This window comes from Lutjanus erythropterus, chromosome 19, assembly GCF_056507025.1.
Source record: "Lutjanus erythropterus isolate fLutEry1 chromosome 19, fLutEry1.hap2, whole genome shotgun sequence".
In the NCBI taxonomy this organism is placed as follows: domain Eukaryota; kingdom Metazoa; phylum Chordata; class Actinopteri; order Lutjaniformes; family Lutjanidae; genus Lutjanus; species Lutjanus erythropterus.
The window spans coordinates 18,939,300-18,962,031 of NC_139335.1; the positions used below are offsets into that span (position 1 = coordinate 18,939,300).

The following is a 22,732-nucleotide window of genomic DNA, read 5'->3' on the forward strand; positions in this document are numbered from 1 at the left end:
TCCACACGGAGGAATTTTGTTGACGGACCCCCTAAAACGAATGAGCTTGCGCTGTATCAACAAGGAAGTGCAGAAAAATTGATGCGCTTTTTTCAGCTGAGTTGGCTCATATGGAAAGCTGGTGATTTGTCGTTCTTAGAATTTATACAACCTGGGAAAATTGTTCCCAAAGTAAACAGTGATAATCAGCCAGATTCGGCACGTCACGCTTTTGAAAATGCCCCGGAGGAAGGTAAGCGGAAAGATGTTTGCAGCAGACTTAGCCGTTAGAGCACTGCAGATCGGACACACAACAACATAACGTCATAGCTAATGTTAGCCAACGTAGAGGTAAAAATCACACTGTGTGAAACCAGCTATGGCCACCAGCAAGCTGAAATTGGATTCTACTAAATGTTGTTAATAAGTTTTAGATGTGAGTTGAATATAAATGTTATTAGAATCACACAACTTTGCTGTGTTGTGCTGAAACCTATGCTAGCCAATGTTTATTGCTAAGTTGTTAGAATGTGTTATTGTGTATTAAGTGTCGCTTCTTCGGGGTATAAATGGTAAAGGAGTGATCTGAAAATTTGGCCATTGAGAGTTTTTGTTAGATTTCTTCAGCTGATGGAGGGCATGGTGATGTTGACCCCCGTTAATGTCTATAACGGCTGCTATAACTGAGGAAAAGGAACAGGCTGTTCTTTGAGTGCGAGGATGGAACGAAGCGTCCGCACCAAAACAACGCTGTGATTGGTCAGAATTTGGACCAGCGTTGCGTTTATTGGTCTGGCCTCCTCAAACCCCACCCCCTCTCCAATGTAATTGGTCGTATGTAAATTAAGCACTCGGTTTCTTGTTGTGGAGTTGTGTGACACACCTCTAATGTGCGCTTGCTGTCCATGCTGTAGTGTAGAGTGATATTGCTCCCCTATTTTCACTTGTATATTGTTATTTAATGTTTTTCAGACATTTAAAAATGTAGTTTCTTTTCATTAGGCTTGCATAAACGCACAAAAGCACTGTGCGATGCTCTTTTTTTGCATTGTAAAGTCTTGCTTTGGTTCATTGTATGCTTTATATTTACTGCACTTATTTTGTATTTGTATATAAGTTTAATGCAGTTTTAATTTATGGTGTACCTCTCCTAATTTATATTTTCTTTGATTTATTTTCATCCTAATTTCTGCCTCTGTCGCGCTGTAAGACCAGTTACCCCGGGGAATCAATTATAGTGTTATTGTCGGGTTGGCGCATGGAGGAATTTGAAAAATAAATAAATATGACTGTGAACAAAAAAGTACAACGAATAATATGCAGAGGAATAAGAATATTCTTCCTTATGAATTAATGTTATACAATTGTAGGCAGCCCTAGTATCACATTTGAGCTGTTGTTTCTGAAGATTGAAGGGTCTCCCATTTGTTATCTCTTCGATGCAAATTACATGTTGGTTACCTCTTGAGTCCCCTTACCCCACCCCCACCCAGCCAGATTGGGGTAGGGTGAGACCTCTCAGCATCACCCCCCATTCATTCCGTGCGGCAGGCAGCTATAGGCAGCTTGTAATTTCAACAAAATGTGTAGCAGTTCGTGGGACATTTTTTTTAATTCAGTTGTTTGTTTACTCAGCTGTTAGTCGCTCGTAGCATTAGTCCCCCAAACAGTTAGTCGACTTTATAGATCAAACAGGAAATTCACACTGAAAGTGTTTTTAAACGTTGTGGCAAATTGGGGGTTGGTACAGTTCATGCGGTCGGCATTATTCGTTGTGTAGCCGTGGTGACGCTGATTTGGTAGATTTTGAGCATTTATTGACAAGTACATCGTGAGATATTGGGAGTGCAGAGCCGGAGGTGTGCGGGGGGTGATGCTCCTCCCCCAGTATGGGATCTTTGTTGAATTATCCGCTGGTAAAACAAAAACACAATTTTTTTTTCACCCACGTTATTCTCACTAATTTGAGGCGGTTTTGGTGACTTGTTACTGATATCTGATGTTGTTTCAGAGGACGGCAGGCAGCAGCTCGGACGGGACGGAGGACTCGGATTTCTCCGCCGATCTCGAGCACACAGAGGCTACAGAGAGCGCGCGCAGGCGCAGTAGCACGCGCTTGACTCGCGCGTCACTGCGCCTCAGCCAGAGCTCACGAGGTAAACATCAAAAACATTGAAAAGATAATCCAGCATGGCCAGATAGAAAGTACAGCAATGCACATAAATCAGTTACGCAGTGCACAGGCAGGAGCAATAGATAGTTTGGGATGAGAAAATGTGAAATAAGGAACAAACTGAAGGACCATTATAGTGTATAAAATAATTAATAAACACATACATACACATCATACATGCTTACATTTCAGTTCTCACAAAATCGTTTTTATAGCTTGGTACTTCATACATTTGTACTGTTACATGAAGGTGTTACATTGTCAATTTCCTCAAACCAAATAAAAAGGAGATCCTCCTGCTGAAAGTATAAGAGAGCTTCACCAGAGAGGTATACCTACATACATATAAGGGATTTACTCTATGGATTTTTTTAGCTGATAGATAACCAATAAATAATGTCACATTTCTTTATTTTAAAAGGTGGCTCATGTAACCTGTAGTTTCTGCATACCGGAGTTTAAGAAAGGCTTAGATGTAGTGAGCAAAGGTGGATGAGTTAATATTCCTTAGCTCTGACCAAACTAAATCTAACTTGCATTACTATTACAACAATAGCGAAGAACAGTTCTGACTCTGCAAATGTTAATTTATTTTTTCTAGTAATGTTGTGTAATGTATTTATTTCTTTTAGAAATCAAATGAAATGCTTTGAAACTGTCAAATCAGATATTAGCATAGCAGATATTTATTGGATAATATATGCAGATACCAATATAGACAAATCCATACTGGGTAAACTCCCTCCATATCTGTGTAATCTCCTATCACTTGCTAACAGCTGTTATGTGTCATTTTGCTCCACTAGATGGCTGCTCTGCCAGTAGATTTTGTCAGGATTTGCTCAGAACTTGGGAGAGCAGCTTTCTCTTATTTTACAGTCTGGTCATGGAATAACCCCCAGTACACACTACAGCAGCTTAATGATTTTGTGATCCTGTGAGAGTTCAGACCTCTGATAAAAAAGTGAAATATGAATTTTCTATTCCTAAGCTGTATTTTATATGATGTATAATTTGCCCCTTGTCTGTTTTTAACCTGCTCAGTTCTTATAAGTGTCCCTTGTCTGTTATTACTTACCCGATTTTTACAACTTTTTAATGGTGTGCTATAATGAACAGGTCTCCCCTGAAAAATAGATTTTAATTTAAGGGTCTGTCTGGATAAATGTTAAATTATATAAATAAATAAATAAATAAATGAATAAATAAATTTGCAGGTTTAATTGGGTTACCCCCCTTAGTCTGTATAATAACCATCAAAGCAGCATTTTTGGTTAGTTTTAACCATGTATTTACTGGCTTAGTGTAACATTCTGCTGTTAACATTAAATTTAGACTCGCTGAAGTTCAAATATAGGGTTTATAATCTGGCACAGTATATTAACGTGGCACCCATGCAGTGTGGGTGTATCACCATTTTATTGGATCACAAATCATAGGAATAACCTTGTTGTAATTACAGCAGTTTATTTTACCATTATCATTTCACTAGGGTAGTACAGAACTTTAGGAAGACCTTTCCTTGCCTCTTTATCCTCTTTTCTTGCTGTAAAAGTGCAATTTTCTTTCCTTTATTTTCTTGTAGGTATAATTAAACCTATTTATTATATTACATTACTGTTTTGTTTAATGCTCCTCACCTGCAGTGAACTTCTTTTGTTCACTTCTTTTTATCATACATATTTTATCATACATGTTTATTATCAAGCCAGTCAGTTCTACGTACAGTATGATGTTATTAATATGTGTCATTTGAATGAGGAAGGACGCTTTGATTCAGGGACCACAGGGAGACTTCAAACCCCCCGTTCACCTCATCAGTTGCTATTATATATGGGCAGCCTCAAAGCATGAATGAGTCCTGACCTCCCCCCACCACAGACACATACTCCCACTCCTCTGTGTGTGACCTCTTTCTGCTGTGGCTGCCAGGGGGGGGATTTACAGCAGAGAAAGAAAGGCCGACACTGTTTCCTCTGCTTTTTGTTAGCGAGAGATGTTGGCTACGCTGTCGTAGTCCTCCTACAGGCTTAGAAACAGCAACAGAGGCTAGTTCTCTCCAAAAAGAAGAGGTTTCAGAGGTTCTGCCTTCTTTTCTCTGCCAGGATTAGTCTCTTCATAACCATTGAGGCCATTCGCAACAAGTAACTATCTTCTTCTTACCATTTTGCTTGGAGTTGCTCAGTGACAAACTGCTTAGGTTTAAGATTTTCTTCTAGGATTTGAAAAACTTTTAATATGTCTGTTCAGTAGACTGTAAACTCTTCTCTTCTCTTCTCTTCTCTTCTCTTCTCTTCTCTTCTCTTCTCTTCTAGATAACTGCAGCTCAATACGGAGCAGTTCACCTGCACCTGTGGGTGCTGATGAAGGCCTAGATTCTGCAGCAGAATCGGCAGCAGCTGCAGTGGCAGCGTCCGTCTTTTCGTCCGGGCGCAGGATCACACGCAGTCAGCAGGGGGCGACAAACACTACGGCCAAAAAGTACCCACTGCGTCAGAGCAGGTCGTCTGGCTCCGATACCGAGGCTAATGGTGAGAGAAGTAGTGTTTCCTGTATGTCTTAGAAATTAGATCATGAATTACATGAGAAATGCTTTCATCATGTTTTGTTATGAGAAGCCAGAGGATGACAGGGAGAGTAAAAGAAAAAAAAAAGATGAGTAGATAAGAGAGTTGAAAAGGAAGCTTGAAGGGCAGAGAAAAGAAGGAATGATGTGAAGATGAGGTGGATATGAGGGGTAGGAGGAGGAAGGGCGTCTGTCTGCGTCTTTCATTCACTCATTGTAATAGTGCTGTTCAGCTAATGTTATGAGCCCTGTCTGTGATCACAGTGTGTTCCTGATTATAAAGAAGACAAATATGTCTCAGAGCATATCCTGGGCTTGTGTTTTGTCACTGGAAAGAATGAATTACCTTACGGACACCAGGATCTGTTGTCTAAGTTCAGACCCAGGAGGAGGTGGTGATCTGTATCCATTAAAGCGGAGGATAGATCTGTGCTTATTCAGTTTTATCATTTATTGCATTAACATTGAGTCAGCCCGTGAAATAATATCAATACAATGGTACATTGCTAATTTAGTTTATGAAAATGTTTTATTATTGTCATTTTAATGTCTGTGTCACACAAACCTAGTTTGTTTGCTTTATTATTTTCTCACAAATAGAAAGATAAAATGTGAAAAGCTAAGCAAAAATCAGACAAATTAAAACATGCAAACAGCATGATTCAGTAACAACAGAAGCTCATCATGTAGGAGAAAACCACACATTTCAGTACCAAACTTAAGATAACTAATTAATATATGCGAGCCAAACTCTACAATACTGTTACAGTAAAACAAGCAGCAGATTTAATGTTTACAAAGGCTGAGTTGATTCCTTGGTAGCTGACGAATTGAACTCCAGACTCTGTGATTATAGGTACAGCCCACGAAGCTATGGGCCCCGCTTGTTCCTTTACCTAGCTGAAGAAATATATATGCTGCCACCATGTTCACCAGCTGGACGCAGACTGATAAAACACCGACATGAGCAGTGCTGTGGTGGCCAGCGATGTGGAGAGGTGGAGGAGACTCACCTGCGAGCAGCAAAGCTTGAGATAAATTCATATTATTGGTGCTAAAGCTTTGAACAGCCCTACATCAAGCAATGTTTAGCTTGGGTGGAGGTTTGCAAGTCAGAATTTGTCTGACATCTTGAACAGCTGATAGAGACTGGTAGAAGTAGGAAAGAAAATGGGCCTCAATAAGTCTGTCTATTCACGAGACTCTCTGAGTGCAAACGTTGGTCTTCTACTGCAGTAACATCTGTCTTTGCTATTGGATTTCTCTGCTGGCAGCCACTGCTGGAGGGTGTTAACTGCATCTGTATGTGGTCAGATTTGCAGCCTACAGAGATTTCCCTCGAGATAGATTTGTGGTGATAGAGATACCTTTATCACAGGACAAGTGGTACATTTGCATTTAGGCTTTGTGGGAATAGACACTGCAGTATTTCCCATATAATTGCCAGTCCAACGAGCACCCCAGTCAGGCTAAAAAAGTATTTATTTAAATGGCATAAATAACACCAAATTTAAACTAATTTGAAAATCAATCATTGCCTTGGGTGGATAGCTCTGACAGTTGCATTTCTCTCCTCTGTGTTTCGCTGAAGGCAGTGGAGACACAGAGCAGAGCAGAGGGAAAGAGACAGGTGAAGTTGCATGTGCATTTACCACGCTGAGTTGCTACAGCTCACATGCCTGTGATACCACACAGACAGCCTTGTTGCCCTACTTTTCTACACTGGGTTTGCAAAAGAGTTGTAAAGGGAAGAAAACAGTCGTAACAAGAAAGCAGTGTGATTTTCCAGCCCTCGTTCACAGACAGAAAGGCAGGAAGAGAGAAAGAAGAGTGCGCCTAAAAAATACTGCCCCTCACCTGATGTTTTCATATCTGTGACAGATGCTACAGATAAAGACATGGAAACTGTAGTTAGAAGTGTCATGTTGCTGGTGTAATGTCAATATGACTGTCAACAGATCATTTTCACTGTCTGCAGAGGAACAGTGGATTATGTGTATCTGTATAATATGTGGATGAAGTATCCTTGCAGCCACCACAGATATTTTTTTTCTGTCAGTGGTGTCACTGTTGCTGCTGTCCAACCCACAGTATTTGTCTTAAGTGTGCCGTTTGCTACGTTGCATGAAAGCCATAATAGCATCAAATATTCTGTGTTGTGCAGGCTTGGACAACTTCATTGAAACTCCGTGCAGTTTCTCACATGCACGTTAATGTATCTCTATGACTACGAGTTTAATTTGAGATTGAAATGGGAAAAAAAACATGCCATTTTCAGTTAAAAAGACAACCACTGATTTACACAAGGCTTGTAAGAGTTTATTCCCTCTCATTCCTTTTTGATTGGCTCAGCAGACCTGAAGCAGGGGGCTGACCGGGACGAGACCCCTCCTCGCACCCCGACGGGTAACGCCCCATCTTCAGAGTCAGACATCGAGGTTTCCAGCCCCAGCAACGACCTCGTCTCTTCCAGCAACGATATTGTTGTTTCACAAGAGGAGGACGAGCGATTGGCCAAAGAGCTGTCACTCAAAGAGGCCGCCGCCCACGACCTCTCACACCGGCCCAAACGTCGGCGCTTCCACGAGAGCTACAACTTCAACATGAAGTGTCCCACACCTGGGTGCAACTCATTGGGTGAGGGCACGAACACAGCAGCATTTTTCATTGGCTCAGATGTCCCACGTGTATGTACCCAAACTGAGCTCTCTGTGTCCACCTCTGTCTCTTTCCCTCTGCCTCTTTCTCTTTCTCTACCAGGTCACCTAACAGGAAGACATGAAAGACATTTCTCCATATCTGGATGTCCTCTCTACCACAATCTCTCTGCAGATGAATGCAAGGTACACACACACACACACACACACACACACACACACACACACACACACAAAGATATATCAACAGGGATTACAGGGTAAGAAGTATGGAAGCCCATTTTTGCCGTTGTGATGAAAAAACTATTTTAAAATGCTAAAACTTTCTGGAAATACTTATTTCAATAATGATTAAAAACTACAAAATAATGGGAATCCTTAAAATAATGAGAAACTCAAATTAACATCAAACTTTCTCAAAGTTCGTTCTCATTATTTTGAGATACCAGGTTCTTATTTCGAGATACTAAATCGTTATTGTACAATTATAAGTCATTACTCTGTGATAATTCATTATTTTGAGATAGTAAGTCATAACTTTGAGATAATAAGTCATTATTTTAAGACATTAAGTAACTGTTTTAAGAGTCTAAGTCATTATTTTGTGAAAATAAGTAATTATTTTATGATACTGAATCATTATTTTGCAGTGATAACTCATTTTTGTGATATGAAGTCATTAATTTGTGACAATGAGTAATAGCCTTACAGTAATTGAAACCATGACACTGATTTTAAATCAGAAAATTTTCTCATAGGAAGCTCTGCTATTTTACGTTTTGTCTGTTATTTTATAGTTTCCCTTATTTCATTCAATTTTGTTATATTTTTCTGACAGCTATCTGCCACATTAGAGTAAAATATGTTGTACTTTAGTTACGTAGTTAATACTTTGTAGCTTTTGTAATATTACTCTTTAGTCGACCAGGTTTCCGCTGTGGGAGCTTCTCAGCTGTCACACTGTGACCAAGTGTCCAGTGGATGAAACTGAAGAAAACCAACAGACTCAAATTGAAGTTGTCAAGCTGTGAAGCCTCCAGGAACACGGAGGTGGTTGCTGTGATGTTTCTGCTGCGGGGGTTGGTTGTGAGTCGTTTGTGGTAGACAGTGTTGATGTTTTGTTAGGGCAAGGCATCGACGCGCGAGAAACAGACTGAGGAGAGGACGCTGTCGCACCGCCAGGACGAGAACAGACACTCCACAAGAAACCAGGTAACACACAAGAACACATACACACACGTATTAACATGTGCAAATGCATCAGACAGGTACAACACATGGTGACACATGTTCACACCTGAAGCAGACAGATGCAGTACACATACAGTATATACATATACTTTCTTTCTGTAAGGGTGCAGAATATCAGGGAAACGTATTCTCCTTATCAGCTGAACAAGTGAATCCAGGTGAAAGCTGTGACCCTTCCTCGATTTCAGCTGTCCACTTCACTCTGTCATGAACTGAATGTGTGTGTGTGTGTGTGTACGGAGGAGACTTCTAACACACATTGCAACGTTACTCTTAAACCAGTGATAGCTGAGGTCAGAGATCAGACTGTGATTCCTCACTGTAGCAGGGCCGGAGGGAAAGTGGTGGAGCTGCTGCAGTTTGAGTCATAGTGAGTGTGACAGAAGTCCTGGTCTGATGTAATTTATTAGTTTGTTTGACAGGGACAGAGCTCATTCACGAATAGAGAAAAGACTGTAAATGAGACCGTTAGCCTAGAATCTTATTTCCAGATTAGAAAGTTCCCTAAAATAGAATAAAATGATCTATCTTACAGACATAATATGCAACATTTTCGTATTTTAAAAAACAATGTATAGACTAATACAACATAACATTTGCCATTTGATTATTATTATTATGATTATTATTACCATCTCAATCAATGTAGCAACAATATTGTGGGAATGACTATTGGTGCTATTAAAAAATATTAAACCACCACGATTTTTGATAAATTATCATCAGTAATGTGAATATTATGACAGAGTGGTCACTGATAAATAATAGAACAGCAGCTAGAGCGGTCTGGTAAGTTCAGAAAACTGCATCACTTTATTGTGTGTGTATATATATCTCAATATAATATTATCTAAGATATAAAGGAGAGATTAGATCCAGACATGGATCCCGATGTGTTACATCATGTTTAGGAGTGTTACATGGCCTTTCAAAGAGGAACATACTTACAGATTTTGAACGTGCAACATGACCGAGTTAGCCACACTGTAATATGGCTTGTTGTATTAGTACGTTTGGAAGCATGTTGCTGTCTGTGCAACCGTGTGTTTGGATCACTGCGTCATCAGCATATGGCCAGACCTCCTCAGACACAAGGTAAAGAATACATAAGTGGTCCAAATATAGATCTCTGTGGGATGCTGGCACAGATGTTGATTTATGATTATAACCCTTACCAAGCAGTGATATAATATCAATATAGGCATTTATTTTCTTTATACATAACACATATGCAGCTTTATATAAAATCCTCACTCAGTTGAATTCAAGGATGTGATCTGTTTTTTGTTCTACCATCGTCACAGGGTCAAAACGCAAGTGCAAAATCTTCTTTTTGTATGTTTCTTTCTTTATGACATCAGGCCCCTTCAGATCGTCAGCTGCGCTACAAGGAGAAGGTGACGGAGCTGAGGAGGAAGAGGAACTCCAGTCTCAATAAGGAGCAGAAAGAAAAGCACATGGTAAGTGGGTGAGAAATATAACACCATCCACCGCATACCTCCCATATTGTATTGTATTAAGTCTTTCTGCTTTCCCTCTCCGCCCCCACTACCAGGACCACCGTCAGAGCCACGGAGCAAGCAGGGAGCCGCTGCTGGAGAACATCACCAGCGACTACGACCTCGAGCTGTTCAGGAAAGCGCAGGCACGTGCCTCGGACGACCTTGTAAGAGAGAAAACTCATCATCACCTCCCTCCCTTACTCTTTCCTCCTTCCCTTTCTTTTTCGTGCCCCCTTTTCTACGTTCTTCTTCTTCTTCTTCTTCTTCTCTGTTTCAGTCAGCAAACCCTCCTCTGCTGCCACAGAAGGAGTCTGAGATATTTTTGGTAGTTTGGACAATCACTTCCTGTTATTCTGTGTTTGTTTTTTTTCTTCTGCTCTGTTACTTTGTGACCCATTCAGATGACAAGGCATTGTTATTTTCAATCAGGCGTACTTTAAACGATCACATGGGTGGTTTTGTTTGCTTTAGTCGATTTACTTTGCATTCTCTACAATTTTCCAAACAATCACTAGATTTAGATTAACCACAGACTTTTAAAGCTGCTATTGGTTCTTGTTTCATTACAAAATAAAAGCCATCTTGTAAAACTTCAGACAGGCAATCCATCAGTGAACAGTGAACACTATTTCACACTGTCTTTATCAGAGTAATGCTATTATTGTAGCTAGTCTTAAATCATCTTAAATTCACTTGCCCCAAATTCAGAGGTTTAAAGGGTGACATCTATATTTTTCAACCTGGGCCCCACTTTTCCATGTTTTTGTGTCTAAGAGACTATCAGGGACAACAATTTTTGAAATTGGGCAAGTATTTAGCGAGACCACTGCAGCCATCAGATGCAAAACTGAGCTGCAATGTAATTCTTATGGTCAACTGCTCACCGTCAAAGTATGTCTTCTAAAAGTGCTTGTTTTTGCCACTGGCAGGCTCTGATTGTTCAGGGATTTATTATTGAATAAAGGGTTTATTTTGAACAAAGAAAATGAGTTGGTGATTGCTGGAACAGTGGAAAGACTAACCAAGATGTTTTTGGTGAGTTTTATTTGTTTCTGTTGACTTTAAATGAAGATGGTGACGATAAAATTAATATTTCGAGTTTGGCCACAGCAATAAATAGTCTTTTTTCAGTTAAACTTTGGATGTTTTGTATTTTACTCTTTAAAAAAAAGACCTTTTCCATGATGTTGTCAGACAATCTGAGCCTGTCAGTGTCAGAGACAACGACTTTTAGTTAGGGCTGGGCAATATTTGATTTTGTATATATCACCCAGCAGTAATTGTTGCAATGCATTGTATTCTCTGTGTTATATATATTGTATATCGTAGAATAGTCTAAAAATATCTTCTTTTTTTTTTATAAGCCAGGATTTGTCACACTGGTCACTTAGACACAAAACATGGGAAAATAGGGTTCAAGTTCAAAAATTTACCTTATTTAAAAGTTACCTTTTAAATCTTAAATTCAATTTCAGAGCTTTTGAAAGTGCAGTTTATGCAAATCTTGACCCTACCTTCATCTAAAGCCTTTTCCTACTTTTTGCTCATCCTGATTTCCCTTCCTGCATATTTTTATTTTATTTTATCCTTTTTTTGTGGGTGGTTGCCTCCACTGAGGTTTTCCTGAGTGTAATCTTTGGTTCAACTGATCTTCTTCCCTGAATAATTGACATCTTCTCTCTTTCTTCTCTCTCCCCTCTGCCTGCTCGTCTGCCCTCTCTTCTTGTCCTCTTTGTACGTTTTCAACTTTCCCCATCACCCACCCCCCTTCCGTCCTGTCCTGGCCCGTACAGGAGAAGCTTCGTCTGGCCGGCCAGGTGTCAGAGGGCAGCAACATGATAAAGACCATTGTGTTTGGTCGCTACGAGTTGGACACCTGGTACCATTCTCCATACCCAGAGGAATACGCCCGCCTGGGGAGGCTCTACATGTGCGAGTTTTGCCTCAAGTACATGAAGAGCCAGACCATTCTGCGCAGGCACATGGTAAGGTAGCTTTTTATATTTATAAAGATGTGCAAAGTAGTATGATGCTGTTAAGTTTTACCTTAATCCAGTTCCAAATGGTGTAATGTAATGCTTTGTGTTATCACACCTGCAGATAAACAGTTGGTTTGGACTCACATTCATCTCTCTTGTAGAATTCAGTTTCTCCATCTTGTGTGTCTTTGATATTCAGAGTGACTTTAAAGATCCAGTTTGCTGATTCACATTCATCATCAGACATTCTTGTGATTTAGTATTTATAACAAAAAACAAAAGGCTGCATTATGAAAACAAATGCACATCAAGACCACTGTGCCCTGTATCACTGGTTCCCACTGGTGGGAGTTTGTGAAAGCTACTTCCTCCTTTTAACTGGCTGACACGCTACTCACTGAAACTTTGCCTGAGAAAATATACATACAGGCTTGTTTTTATCTGATTTCAAGGAGAATGTGACCCGATGGTAGGCATTGCTATTTAGAAATCTTCCCACTGATGGTCTCATTTGCTTATTTAGGTCATATAGGGGCAACAGTATTAAACTGAGACTGTTTCATAACCACTTAAAAGCTCCTTGTAGTGCATTTAAGATATAAACTTATAAAAAAAGAGGACACAGTGAAGACATTAACACAGGCAGAGCATTTAGTCTCAAAACAGTCTTGTCCTTGATTAGAAAAGTACACAGTTAAAACGACCAAAGAGCTGCCAGATCATTTGCCAACTATCAGGGAGAAGAAAACACTGAATTTGTCAAGCCCTTTAAGCCTGCATAATTGTTTTAAAAAATAACATAATACAGAGAACTGTGTAAAAAAAAAGTCCCTGAAATATCAGGAATACTCATCTCTGATGAAATATTCACAGGAAATTAGTGCCTGCATTATTGAATTCACTGTTGGGGTTAATTGTACAGTTTATTAGCTGTTATCAGCAATTGTATTGAATATAATATGAGATATGTCACTTCATCAGAGGTCGTCACTTAATCCAGCGATAGAAAAGGGGTCCCTCAGGGAAAAGGGTTGGGAACCACTGTGCTATATAATGTGTCTTCACTTTGATTGGTTCTGCTGGGTCATTATTTTGATAATCAGTTTTCTTGTTCTCTTATTCCCCCCACTTTTCAATATGAAAAAAAAAACACCACTAAATACTGCAAATTCTTCCAGGTGAGGTACTTCAGCTCAGCTAAAATGTCTGATGGATAAAAAGATTGAAGCTTCTGGTCAGTGATGTTGAAGTATTAAAGTGGAAATGGACTGTGGCACAAAATGAGTCTGGCCTATTGCTTTAGTTCAAAGTTTAACCTCACTATCTCAGTGCCTAAAGCCATTCATAATTGTATTTCTAGACCATGCAGACTCTATTTAGATAGTCTATATAACTTCCCTCACTGATGCAGTTCACACTCTTTCTATACTGGAAGGAGAGAAGTGAGAGGACTGGGATGCTCTGCTCAGTGACCCAATGGTTTGATGTGAGCATGTCAGACACAACACATCACTATTATCTGTAGCAGACTGGCAATTTTTGCCAATTAAAACACTTTGAAAACCAGAATGACCATTATATGCAACTAAAAGTGGAATGTTTTTCCTAACTTGTATATAAACTTACCTCGGCTGCTTCCTTTTGTGTGTTGCATGAAGGCCAAGTGTGTGTGGAAGCACCCTCCAGGTGACGAGATCTACAGGAAGGGGAATATCTCTGTCTTTGAGGTGGATGGCAAGAAGAACAAGGTAAAAGAGCACTGCACCACCCGTCCTGGCTTTCCCTCAGAAGATCCAGGAATAATGGCGCCTCATGCAAGAACATTTCTGTAGTCTTATCTTAAGCATCTCTCAATTTTTTCCTCAAGGTTTTTTGTCCAAGTGTTCTAAAGTTGACTTTAGTATCATAATGACGTGTCATATTTCTGTCACTATTTTAATGTCGTTTTCCACTGTTTTAGGTTTTAATGGTAGTGGATGAATCAGCAATCCCTAATGAGATGGAGATCTGTGCATGTGAGATTATCCAGCTGTGTTTCCTGGAAGCTTTGATAACTTCTGATGTCTATGATCCTCTTCCTCACAGATTTACTGTCAGAACTTGTGTCTGCTGGCGAAACTCTTCCTGGACCACAAGACTCTGTATTACGATGTCGAGCCTTTCCTCTTCTATGTCATGACAGAAGCCGACAACACAGGGTGCCATCTAGTTGGATACTTCTCCAAGGTAACTTGTGGACCAAACACAGCTGGATTACTAGAAAAATGTTTAAGTCCAGTGTTTTACAGAATTTGACAAGCTCTGTTTGGAAGTTAGGATATATTAAGTGACTTAATAAATGGGCCATTTTTTAAAGAAATATACTACAATTTTTTTTCTAGTTAGAAAAAACGTGTGACAGTGTGTCACATACATGAGTTAATGTATGTGACACACACTGTTTGGAAAAGAAAGTGGCTGTCATTGCCAACTTTTATAGGTGCAATGTGTAATATATGGCCAGAATTTAGATTAAAAATGTTAAAAAATGAACTAACAGTTACAGTTTTGACATTATGTCCAAAGACGTTTGTTTTGTGCTGCAGAACTACTGAAGTTAGTATATTTACCAGCTAGCTTTGGCCCATCCTGTCTAGTAGTATCAGTTTGTGCCTCAAAAGGTGATAAATGTATGTAATATTTCTTCCAACTGCTTGATGCCATGACATGTTGGTTTGAGTTTATATGATATTTTTTCAGTAATATGTGAATATTATGAATATGTGTGAATATGTGAATATTCAAGGTACACAAACAACAATCAGGTGGCATTAAGGAAACATGTTAAGTTTAAATACTTGCTTCTCTGACTTCACTGCTGCAGCTGCAGTTTCCTTTGAAATGTCTATTCTGGGCTGGAATAACTGTTTCTCTAGGCCTGTTTCATGTTAATTAGAGTTCAGGCAGGCAGAAGGCAGGCAGTCACTGAACTCAAAGTCCAGAGTGTGTATTTTGAGAGCAGTGGTCTCTTGTTTCATATTAAGAGACTTAGCTTTACATTGACAGACAATTGACAGTGATAAACAGTTGAGAAACTCACCGTTGCTTGTTATTGTCAATTTACAGTGTTGTCCTCATCTTTTGCTCCTGCAGCCTGCTGGAGCTTCCCCAAGTCTAGGAAGGTGGGGTTGGGGTGAAGCAATTCATTTCAACCATAGGTTGTGTATTAAATAGGATTTCCGTCTATATAATATGCAGTTTGTGGCTTAAACTCACTATTTGGACTGCTGTACTCATTTTTGCATATGCGATTGCTACATATTGCTTTAACCAAAATTTTACTAAAATTGCAATATGGCCTGACCAAAATGGGAGCTGCAAATGTTTGTCAAAGGCAAATTACGTATCAAAATACCATTTTAAATTAAATGTTGTCGTGCTGCAGAGATGTCCTGTCTTACACAAGATTTCAAGGTATAAGAAGGAGTGAAAATACGAAGCCAAAAGCAATGTGAAGATTATATGAAAAACTTTTTTTTGTCATAAAGTATATCCTCTGCCTGTGTAAACAACTCCAGTTAAATAATCTTAGTACTGATAAAGTGCCATGTGTCAGTCAAACCATCATGTTTATGGATTCATTCTCCCTCTGCAGGAGAAGAACTCTTTCCTGAACTACAACGTGTCCTGCATCCTCACTATGCCACAGTACATGAGGCAGGGCTACGGCAAGATGCTCATAGACTTCAGTGAGTACAGACACCTGTACTGCGTGTGTCTCTCTCTTTGTGTGTCTCTGTGTGTGCACTTGCAAAGTACTCGCTGTTCTGGGGAAAACCTTGAACATTTTTTTATGTGATTTTACTATATGATTTTGCTACTTATTAGTATTATCAGTGGGAGAAGGAAATGCTTAAGGAAGAGTAAAGCCAACAAGAAACTCTCTCTGTTGTGTCCTCTAAGGTTACCTGTTGTCCAAGGTGGAGGAGAAGGTGGGTTCACCTGAGCGCCCCCTGTCCGACCTGGGTCTTATCAGTTATCGGAGTTACTGGAAGGAGGTGCTGCTGCGCTACCTGAACAACTTTCAGGGCAAGGAGATCTCCATCAAAGGTCAGAATGGGATCACATTCTCAAAAATTAACTCAACTTTTATTTTAAGTCAGAAAAGTAAAACATAAAATAAACCCCAATAAGAAATATATATATAAAGGTGACAATAAGAATTTAAAACAATAAAAGCCACAATAAAACCCAGTGTCTTTCAGAATGCTGGAAAGAGATCATTGTTGGCCAAGTAATTTATTAGAAGGAAAACCTATAAAGTAAACTGTTAGGAAGGAATCTGAAAGTCCCACAGAAGCCAACAACTCTTGAAACTGTATGTGTGTTGATATGTGCATGCATGCGTTCATGTGTATCCGCTTTGTGAATGGATCAGAGAGCACTGAGGCCACTCCAAGTCAGTGTTCAGGTGATGAATGAAGTTGGAGGCACACGAGACTTAAACTCGAGCAAAACTGGGTCATCCCAAAGATTCTGGTTGTATGCGGAGGAAAGCCCTGCGAGAAAGCCTGCAGACACACTATCTGCTCTTTGAGGCTGTACTTAAGCATGGCAGTGTTTTGAGTGAAATGCTAATGTCAGTATGCTAACATGTGCACCCAGGCATGACGTTCATTATCATGGTTTAGCATGTTAGCATGCTGACTTTGCTAATTATCACTTATCACAGCTGAGGATGATGGGAATGTCATTAGTTACACAGGTATTTGGTCACAAATTCAACAAATTTAAATTTTGACCTGATGATGGTGCGAGATGTAAAAGGCTTTGCCCAGTTATTATAATTCATGACCCATTATGATTCATCCTCTAAGAAGTATGAATGTCTGTACCAAATGTCATGGCAAATGTGTCACAGCTTCAATATTAAATCAAAAATCCAAGATTCTGTTTTTTGATTTAAACATTTTTTTTATCCCTGGTGGCTATGCCATTGTTACACCGTTGAGTCTTAAACTGTGAAGATCAACAATTAATTGGTTTTATGCTCTGACAAACTGTTATCTACATTGTCAAATCCTTTGTTAAAAAGTGTTTTTGAAGTGTCGTTTTTTTCCTTTGGACGTGTGCTAGACACCGCAAGAAAAAAGCAACCCTGGAAAATTGCTGCAATTGAAAAAAAAATTTCGTCACACTGAATGAAGAAGTAGCAGAAGCCTCATAAAATAGAAAGGTCAGGCAGCAACCACGACTGTGTCACAGTGAATAGTTCAGTCATAACACTCTGTTCCCTCCTATCCAAGCTTGTTTTTGTCCCCCTTTTCTTTTGAGATTGTGGGGGGTTTTTTTTCTCAAAAGTTCTGCATATTTTTTTTTTAATTTAGGAAAATGTTTTCAACTCTCACAGAATAGTACAAATAACCCTTGTTAGTCATCCCAGTCTGCATTCAGAATTCATTCTCACTGTGCTGCCATGATTCAACTGCTCTGCCTCTGCCGTTCTCTGCCATGCCTGTGGATATTAGCAAACATTGTGCACAGTGGGTTTTGTCATCACAAGCCTTTTGGTTCGTTTTAACTATACCGCAAACCACACGTCATAAAGAGCTGTGGACAGGCTTTATCTGAAGTTTTACAGTGTTGAGAGGTTTTTCAGTTTCAAGGAAACAGCACAAGTAAACAGTGATGGTGCTGCTGCTGATAATGATGATACACTAGTTTCTTGGTATTGTGAATAAGGAACTTTATGGAGAAATTGTACATGCTGGAAACCAGTCAGTAAACGCTGTGAGTGGCTTTGTCATTCTGAAGTCTTAAATGACTGAACGCAGCATGTCTGTAGTTCATGTTTACTGACCTGAGAGAATGGCTTAAAAGGATAATTCACCCAAAAATGAAAATTCAGTCATTATCTTACCTCCATTGTTTGGGAGATTCTGCAGAGCTGTTTTCCTGTGAAACTCCAGCGGTGTTTTGTGGACTGGAAAACTAAACCCGACCTTCAATCAGCATGAGGGTGTGTAGATAATGACTGAATTTTCATTTGAATTTTGTTGTTGAACTTACAACCTTCAAGAAGTTGTCATTGCTATCTAATAGCATTTAACTCAAAACACTCTGTGCCTCAAAGAACTGCCAGCATGTTTTCATCGTGTTTTTTTCTGCACATTTTGAATTGTTGCATTAGAAAAGGTTCATGGAAACAGCAAAATTGAAAAAAAAACAAAAAACAGTACAGCACTTTAATTTTGAAGAACGTTATGTTGTACATATGTTCTTTATCTTGTAATTTTGATTTCTCTTCTCTTTGTTTGTCGCTGTTTATCAGAGATCAGTCAGGAGACGGCAGTGAACCCAGTGGATATTGTCAGCACACTGCAGTCCCTCCAGATGCTCAAATACTGGAAAGGAAAGCACCTGGTTTTAAAGAGACAGGTAGGAAAGGACTCAGTCAGATTTGAACGACAGAATTTTTTTCATGCTTTTCTGTCTGTCTGGTAGAAAATCCTTACTTCACCAAAATGTTAGCTGGTTGGTCGGGATACTGAAGGCAAACACATTTAAGCATTATTACATAGCTCTACATTAGTGTAGCAGACTAAGGTGCATTTTCTTTCTGTAGGACCTTATTGACGACTGGAAGGCCAAGGAGACGAAACGCGGTAATGGCAAGACCATTGACCCCACAGCCTTAAAATGGACACCACCTAAAGGGACGTAGAGGAGCTTTCTTTCACACTCCCAACCCAAAACACACACACACACATATACACACACTGACAGATCCTCCTGCGCACACTGGCATGCTCACAGACCCTGAGCCTAACCCTTCACACACACTCTTGAACAAAACGCTTTCAGCAGCTACAGTGCAGTCGGTCACTTACAGAGTCAGCTGTTAGTCTGGGTTCAGCAGCCACTGTCATGGCTCGAAAAAACTGACTTCACTCTAACAAATACAACATTATCTCACTGACAGGATGTCTGTCCAAAGTATCAAAACCTTTTTTTTTTTTTTTGATATAACACAAAATTAGAAGAAAATGAGGCTTATTACAGGAATAAATTATTAGAAATGTTTATTTGGAGTCAGTTATAAAAACAAACATGTACTGCATAATGTCATGGCATAAAAAATTACACCATTTATTAATTTGATTATTTGTTTCATGACTTGTTTATTAATTTAATATTGAACACTCTCCATAGAAGAGAAGCAGCAGTTTCAGGCTACAGGTACAGGCGAACAATGAAATATGACTAAATAAAAAGCAATATAATGAGCTATGTAGCAGCCAGTGATGTCAGTCTACGTACTGTATGATCACCACTGATATCTCTTTAGCCTCATTTGTTATCTGAAAAGTGAAAGTAATTGTGCATTGTTAGTACGCCTCCTCCCAGACACTTGATTAGCACGGAGCGCCAGGCACATCCGCTAATCCAATCTGCAACAGCCGGTATTGAACCTGCGCTGCATTTCATTCTGCTCTCGAGACAACGTGGGTCAGCAGCACGTCGACTCATGCGAGACGTTTTGGCAGACACAGACCAGCTGGCTGTGATTAAACAGGACATGGGCAGTGTATAGAACACATAAAGTTTCTAGAATAAGGAGCCCCGACCTCGATTTATCACTCAGAAGACACAACTAATTAGAGAGTTCTAACACAGGATACAAAAAAGAAAAAGGATTAAAAAATATTGATGTGTGTTTGTCTGCATGAACAAAATATTCCCAAGTATTAACCAAAGATTTTCTGTTTAAAAAAAAAAAGAGGAAGCAAAAAAAAACAAACAAACAAACACACAAAATCAATATACAGTTCAAAAGGTCTCAGTTGACTGATTTATCAAGCATAATGAAGTGTCTATGAGAAATAAAAACAGTCTCCATATTTTATTAAAGTTCCTCAGAACCTCAGTTTTACATTAGAAAGAACAAAGTGTGTTTAAAGGAATTTTTTACAGTTTTTTTTAACAGTTGTGCAGTGCTAACTCTGTATGATATGATTGCGATTGTTGTTGAATAGCCTGTCTCAGAAAATAAATAATAATAAATTACATGATAACTGATAAATTCTATGGTGTTGGAACAACCCCAGTACTAACTATTTCACATAACAGTGTACTTTATGATTTGAAGATGCATCAACTGCAGATTGATGTTGCCTTACATCATGCATCAACTAAAGGTTTTTAACCTCTTTTACAGACTCTCTTTGTGTGTAATCAATGTTAGACAGCCCGGAGTGTACGAACATGTTTCTGGTACTGACAGTGGCTGATTGAACCCAGAGCAAACCGATAACTCAGCATCTCTCGTGCAACAAACACACACTTTGTGTCCAGTATTTAACCCGTCATGCCAGTCACGCGGTTAGTCAGGAAGCTATAGCTGCCATTGGCTCCGTTTGGACGGTGTTGTGTCACTGTGATGGGACCTACCTGTGTTTTTTAACCACCTGTCTTCCCTTCTTTTTGAACCTTTTATCTTGGTGACGCTGTGTTGTTTTACGATGTCTGCGGTCATATTCTGAACAGGTACACGGGGCGTCTGAGGAGCGTTAGAGCTCACAAACATGTTGCTGTTTTCGGCTGTGTCCCTTTTAGTGGTTTTGTTAAAGTTCTCAATGATATTTTGTACTTTTTCTACCTCTAAGGTTTACCACTGTATAAAAGCTAGAACAGCCCATTTTAAGCTTCTTTTGTTTCCTTTTTTTTTATTGTGTGTTAACATGTGAGCCTGTGTAGCTAGCAAGTGTTTTTTTTACTAGATTTTTAAAAAATATATATGCTATTTATAAATTTTAAAAAATATGTTAACCGCGTAGAACATAAAAGACAAAGTCTGGTAGAGGAATGTCTACTCTATAGGATCGGCTTCTTGTGAATATAAATATTTATCTCAAAATCTTATGTAGTTTTGAATGTGTTTTAGAAATGTGTGAAAGGTACAGGAGGGGAAATCCAGGGGGTCCCTCATTTACATTTCAGAGACTTATCTCCTGTAAAAAGTGTCAAAAGTGACACATGATTGAATCAAGACAACACATTGTCACTACTTGTCACCACCGATAGAAGCACAACCTGTAAGTGTACCAGTAAATATGCTTGGCACCATTTTTCTATTACTTTTTGTTCTTTCAGGCTATTGTGTTTGACTGAAAAAATATTTTATTTTAGTTACAATCTCCATATTTATTGATTTGGATCTACATGTTAATTTTGTAAGCAGCTTTTAAGATTTTTTTTTGAAGGAATAGTTTATAATTTTGGGAAATATGGAAATAAATAATCTGAAAATAAATATTGACCTTCTTGCCCAGAGATAGATGAGAAGATTGATGCCACTCTCATATCTGTATGGTAAAATATAAAGCTACAGCCAGTTAGCTTACCTCAGCACAAAGACTGGAAACAGGGAAACAGCTAGCAGTGTTTTGGCACGAAACCCCCTGTAAAAGACAAGAAGTTGCTGTTATGATACTTTTTTTGAACCAATTAAACAAACAAGATGTAACATGTTAATTAGTGAGTTTCAATCACTAAAATTAGTGCGTGTTTGGAGGTTTTTAAACATGGATAAACCTCAATAAAATAGGCGGTTGACCCTTCCAATACCGTTTGCTTTCCTGTGCCGCTGTTTTAACTGATTTCTGTTATTTTACTGTTTCGTGTTCTCAGTTGGATAGGCGTCGTGTTAAGTTGCTGCTGATGAAAACCCAACATTTCCTGATTTTGCTGTTTCAGAATAAAAGCTGTTACATAAAAAAATAACAGACGATGTTTATCTACCCCTCAGACGCTCAACTAAAGACAAGCGGTCTTCTGTTAAGTACGTTCTTTTAAGCAAGTCCAAACTCTGCTGTGCTGGGCTGACACACTGAGTCAAACCAAGCTGCACATGCGTATGAAGAAGGAGCAAAAGAGGCGACAAGCCTTCATTGGGTTTGCCAAAAAGAGGTGAAATTAGTATGCCCACTCAGCCATCATGTTTACATCACTGCCAGTTGAAAAAATACCCGTGACCACTGCAGAGTGAAGTGAGGGTTAGTAGGTATTTTGTCCTGCATAAAAGGGGTTGTAGAGGTTCTGGTAGTTGGATATTTTTACCTTTGGACTATGCCAGGGTAGTTATTTGCCTCTGTTTCCAGTGTAAGCTAAGCTAACGGCTTCTCATCTAATTTCCTGCAAGAAGACAACTAAGTGTATTCCCCGAAAATACTGAACTATTCCTTTAAACATTGTGCATAAGCTTAGACGGCAGTTTGCTGTGAAATTGGAGGTGTGTGGCCAACAATGTCAGATTGAATCAACTATTTTTTTTTTCATTGTTTTTATGATGCTATTTTGTTCATGTCACTATTTCTTGTGTGGAGGAATGTTTCTATGTGCAGACCACAGCCTAGAGTTACATTTGCTTTTCCTCTTTCATCGTGTAACAAATGTTGCCTTTTATATTATGTAAGGTTGAAGATGTTTGTCTTGTTTTTATAGTGATGTTTTCTTTCTACCATCTGTGGATTTATTCATCCATATTTTACTGTTTCTGTTTTCTCTAATCCTGTGGTTGGCTTTCCTGCCTTTATTTGGGTCTTACATGAAGGGGTTCAGGAGTCGCATCACTGACTGGCAGACTT

The 22,732-nt window shown here is 39.2% G+C and overlaps 1 protein-coding gene across 5 annotated transcripts; it reads left to right on the top strand.

Annotated features, from left to right (window-relative positions):
- The first annotated feature begins 28 nt into the window (after positions 1-28).
- LOC146309661 (histone acetyltransferase KAT7-like) lies at positions 29-19,185 on the top strand. Of its 5 annotated transcripts, none has more exons than XM_084744117.1 (15): positions 29-232; positions 1,991-2,135; positions 4,468-4,683; positions 7,071-7,355; positions 7,479-7,561; positions 8,501-8,587; positions 9,988-10,086; positions 10,182-10,292; positions 11,922-12,113; positions 13,766-13,855; positions 14,193-14,333; positions 15,742-15,835; positions 16,050-16,196; positions 18,418-18,524; positions 18,712-19,185. In XM_084744117.1, exons 1-15 carry the CDS (start codon positions 218-220, stop codon positions 18,808-18,810), a joined length of 1,911 nt encoding a protein of 636 aa, XP_084600243.1. In that variant the 5' UTR covers positions 29-217; the 3' UTR covers positions 18,811-19,185. The 5 variants fall into 5 exon arrangements, with proteins under 5 accessions (XP_084600243.1, XP_084600245.1, XP_084600246.1 ...); XM_084744119.1 differs by having other exon boundaries at positions 31-232; positions 7,074-7,355; XM_084744120.1 differs by lacking the exon at positions 29-232 and adding an exon at positions 263-1,895 and having other exon boundaries at positions 10,182-10,271.
- The last annotated feature ends 3,547 nt before the right edge of the window (positions 19,186-22,732 follow it).